At 39.0% G+C, this 4,628-nt stretch overlaps 1 protein-coding gene across 3 annotated transcripts in view; it reads left to right on the top strand.

Annotated features, from left to right (window-relative positions):
- LOC106874314 (nucleolar complex protein 4 homolog) overlaps nucleotides 1-4,628 on the top strand; it is a 66,903-nt gene that overhangs the window by 39,835 nt on the left and 22,440 nt on the right. For all 3 annotated transcript variants that reach the window (XM_014922001.2, XM_052973550.1, XM_014922002.2), the window contains exon 8: nucleotides 2,540-2,703. In XM_014922001.2, the coding sequence (XP_014777487.2) occupies nucleotides 2,540-2,703 (164 nt within the window). The remainder of the gene's footprint in view (nucleotides 1-2,539; nucleotides 2,704-4,628) is intronic.

Below are 4,628 nucleotides of genomic sequence, written 5' to 3'. Positions count from 1 at the left end.
AATGAGTGGGAGGAGGAGAGCCTGCCAAATGTTGACCCAGTAGAGGGACCAGCTATCCGAATAGACAGCACCCTGGTAGATAAAGCAATTAAGTATATGAAGCCAGGAAAAGCCCCTGGCCCATCAGGAATCACTGCTCAGATGCTTAATAAAAAATTTTGTGGTGTGGGCTTTGACCTAGTCACCCGTATTTTAAACCAGGTAGTTCATGATGGAGTCATACCCAATGACTGGCGTAGCGGCACCATAGTCAACTGCTACAAAGGTATGAAGGGTTGCTAAATGAAAAGAATGAATGGTTTTTGCTTATATACATATATTTTAGAATAAGAGGTTGGGTATCATAGAATCATTGGTGGAGGTCAGGTGGGTTGGTATTGAAATAGTTTAGCCAATGTGTTCATCATCATCATTTAACATCTGTAATCCATTTTAGCATGGGTTGGATGGTTTGACCAGGGCTGGTAAGCTGGAAGGCTGCACCAGACTCCAGTTTAATTTGGCATGGTTTTCTATGGCTGGATGCCCTTCCTAACACCAACCACTCTGAGAGTGTAATGGGCACTTTTACATGCCACCGGCACAGGTGCCATTTGCGTGACACTGGTATCTACCACGACTGCGATTTTGCTTGGCTTGATGGGTCTTCTCAAGCATGACATAATACCAAGGGTCTCAGTCATTGCCTCTGTGAGGCCCAACACTTGAAAGGAACTCAGCCACTTTGTCTCTGTGAGGCCCAATGCTCAAAAGGTGCTCTTTACTTGCCACTGGCCTGGGTGTCAGTTTCGTGACACCAGCATCAACTATGACTACAATTTCACTTGCATATTGCCAAAGGTCTTGGTCACCAGTCATTGCCTCTGTGAGGTTCAAAATTTGAAGATCCTGCTTCACCACTTCGTCCATGTCTTCCTGGGTCTACCTCTACCACAGTTAGGGATCAGCACTTACAGGGGTTGGACAAAATAATGGAAACACCTAGCATCATAATTTTGAAATATTTATAAAACTGTCAAAAGCTTGTTTATTTTTATGTTTTTTGATTTATTATTAGTGTTGCTTAATATGTTTTGCTAAAATTGCTGTTTCTTTTCAGACATCAAAAAAAGGTAATTAAAATTTATTAAAATGACAGATCTATCGAACTTTCAAAGAGGTCAAACTGTTGGTGCTCGTATGGCAGGTGCTAGCATTATGAAAACAGCCGAAATATTTGGTGTATCAAGAAGTACTGTCTGGAAAGTAATGACAGCCTTTGAGAAAGAGGGGAAAATCTCGTCGTTGAAACAAAACTCCGGAAGGATACCAAAACTTTCAGATAGGGACTGTCGGATTCTTACGCAAATTGTTAGAAAGGATCCTGAAAGTACAGCTCTCAAAATTACTGCAGAGCTTAATGACCACCTCGAGAACCCAGTTTCCACAAACATTGTTTGTTAGGAGCTGCACAATGTCGGATTTCATGTGAGGGCTGCAATCAGAAAATCACTACTTTCAAAAACAAACATTGCAAAGCTTTTAGAGTAGAGTAAAATCCTACAGTATTGGTCCCTAGAGCAGTGGAAGAATGTTATTTTCTTGGACGAGTCATCCTTTACCTTATTTCCGACCACCAGCTGAGTATACGTGTGGAGACAGCCAAAAGAAGCATTTGACCCAGACTGCCCTCTTCCAACTATTAAACATGGAGGAGGATCTGTGATGATGAGGGGTGGGAGCTGTTATCTTGGAAATCCTCCAGCCCAATGGTTTCCCATCATGGCAGAATAAATAGTTAAGACTAATTAAGCATTTTATCTGAACAAATTCATCCTATGGTTGCGGAACTCAATCTTTCAGGATGATAATGCACCAATTCACACAGATAAAGTTGTTACTTAATGGCACAAGGAACATTCTAGTGAAGTTGAACATGTTATCTGGCCACCACAGTCCCCCGATCTCAATATTATTGAACATTTATGGTGCATTTTAGAAAAACAAGTAAGGAGTCAATATCCCCCACCATCATCACTACCAGAACTGGAGACTGTTTTAGCTGAAGAATGGATAAAAATTCCTTTGGAAACAATTCAAACTTTGTACGAGTCTATATCTCGTAGAATTCAAGCTGTAATTACTGCCAAAGGCAGTCTTACTTCTTATTAAAATTAATTTGTTTGAAATTTTAAGGTGTTTCCTTTATTTTATCCAAACTCTGTATATATTGATAAAATTATATATTTCATGAAGTTCACTTTATGACCACATGGATTTGGCTTCCTTCTTAGTGTATGGCAATGTGGTCAGATGTCACCCAGTGTGGCCTTAGACTAACCAATTCCCTAGAAATAGGTAACAGGATGCCACTTCTATCCAAACTAAGAAATGGAAGTTCAACTGTCTATGAGAATTATGAAATATCTAAATATTTATTTGAAAAGTTTGATTAAATAAACTGTATGCAATGTTTTTAATAAAATTTTCAATAAATAATTATTGTATGTATTATTGATTGCTATGATACATTTGCTAATTATTTTCTATTGTATTTCAGATATTTACCTGCATATATGTTGGCAGCTTTTATAAAAAGACTTGCCCGAATATCTTTATATGCCCCGACACATGCGCTTGTCCCCACAATACCAACTATTTACAATCTTATTAACAGACAAAATGCTTGTAAAGTTTTGATCAACAGAACTGAAGGACAAACAGGTGAGTCCTCATTCATTCATTCATTCAGATCACTTTAAAACAGGAAGTTTGTATCAGAGAATAAAGAATGGTCTTTGGTGGGTTGTTATCAAACGGATTAAGTAACCACTGAACCCATTTATTGGATACAATGTCCTTTTATAGGTTACAGTGCCCCAATAAAAGAACAATGCCCTCTAAAAGGCCAGTGTCCTATAAAAAAAAAAGACACTGGTTGATTCAGTAGTTAAATATGTTATATAAAATTCTATATTTGTACATCATCATCATCATCATCATCATCATCATCATCATCATCACCACCATTGGCATCATCATCGCCATGGTGACCAAATCTGCCACCCAGCACTGTCCGTATTTTAACATTTTTTTTCTATTCTTTCATGGGTCAGACAGAATTTGTCGCAAATTTTGTATAGCTGTATACATTCCTTGTTTTTAATCCTCATCTGTTTTCAAATCAGGTAATATTCCTCATGATTGAGCATGCACTTGTATGATGGTGATGCTTTCTTAGGACTGTCATATGCTGTCAAGACAAATGTACACACATACACACACACACACACACACATATAACTATTCAATGTTGCATAGTTAAGAAGTTTGCTTCCTAACCATTTGGTTTCCAGTTCAGTCCTACAATGCAACACCTTGGGCATCTTAGGACCACCAAAGCCTGGAAACTGAAACTGAAAAAATTATATATATTGAGAGAGAAGAACTTGGGCTTCAACATGGTATTCCTTTATTCCATCTGTTACAATATTCAGTTACACATGATATCACACTATAAATGCAGTCAATATTTGAACCTCAACAGGCATAATCAAAACAAGGCACTTCCTCACTCAAATCCATGTTTTTTCTCTCTGCGCATGACTCAGTGGTTAGAGCATCGGGCTCACAATCATGAAGTAGTGAGTTCGATTCCTGGACCGAGCGGTGTGTTGTGTTCTTGAGCCAGACACTTTATTTCACCTTGCTCCAGTTCACTCAGCTTTAGAAATGAGTTATGACGTCACTGGTGCCAAGCTGTATCAGCCTTTGCCTTTTCCTTGGATAACACTGATGGCATGGAGACAGGAAAATGGTATGCATGGACGACTGTTGGTCTTTCATAAACAACCTTGCCCGGACTTGTACCTCGGAGGGGAACTTTCTAGGTGCAATCCCATGGTCAGTCATGACCGAAGGAGATCTTTATCCTATTGCTTATATTACATTACAGCCCTCCTCAGACAGCACAATATCCTGTGTGATCATACAGCTGTGTGAGTTTAATGCAGTTAACAATTAGAGCTGAAACCTGGACAGTAAAATTAACATACACTGAGCACTTTCATTCCTGTTTGTATATAATTTAAAGTTGTACTGGAAGGCACAAGACATTATCAAAATGGTTCTTGTTCACTAAGCAATTCCACACACTACACCTATATTCCATGGAGTTTTAAAATTGCCATCATATTGCTGTAAGTATGCAGTATTTATATCTGGTAATAATAACACAGAAACTATAATTTGTATTTTTAAGCTATATATAACACTAACAGAAATGCCCGGCCTTGCTCAGGATTAAAATGGCATAGTTTTAATCCTGCTGGAGTTCTGTGATGCAACCGATCTTATGGTTTGCAATACCAACTTCAGGAAACCTGCCTGTCACCTAGTCACCTACCAATCCGGCAGACACTCTAGCCAAATCGACTACATCCTCGCCAGAACTAGAGAAAGAGGGAGGCTTATAAATGCCAAAACCCTCCCTGGCGAAGAATGTACACCCCAACACAGATTAGTAGTTAGCGACTTCGAAATCAAGGCAATATGGGTGCCCAGAAGTAGACCGGCCAGGAGGAGAAGGGTATGGAAACTTAAAGACCCTGCAAATGGACAGAGATTTAGAGACAAGTTACTTGAAGCAT

This window comes from Octopus bimaculoides, chromosome 16 (assembly GCF_001194135.2).
Source record: "Octopus bimaculoides isolate UCB-OBI-ISO-001 chromosome 16, ASM119413v2, whole genome shotgun sequence".
NCBI classification, from domain to species: Eukaryota; Metazoa; Mollusca; class Cephalopoda; order Octopoda; family Octopodidae; genus Octopus; species Octopus bimaculoides.
The sequence above is the reverse complement of the archived record's forward strand: the minus strand, read 5'-3'. Positions and strand labels throughout refer to the sequence as shown.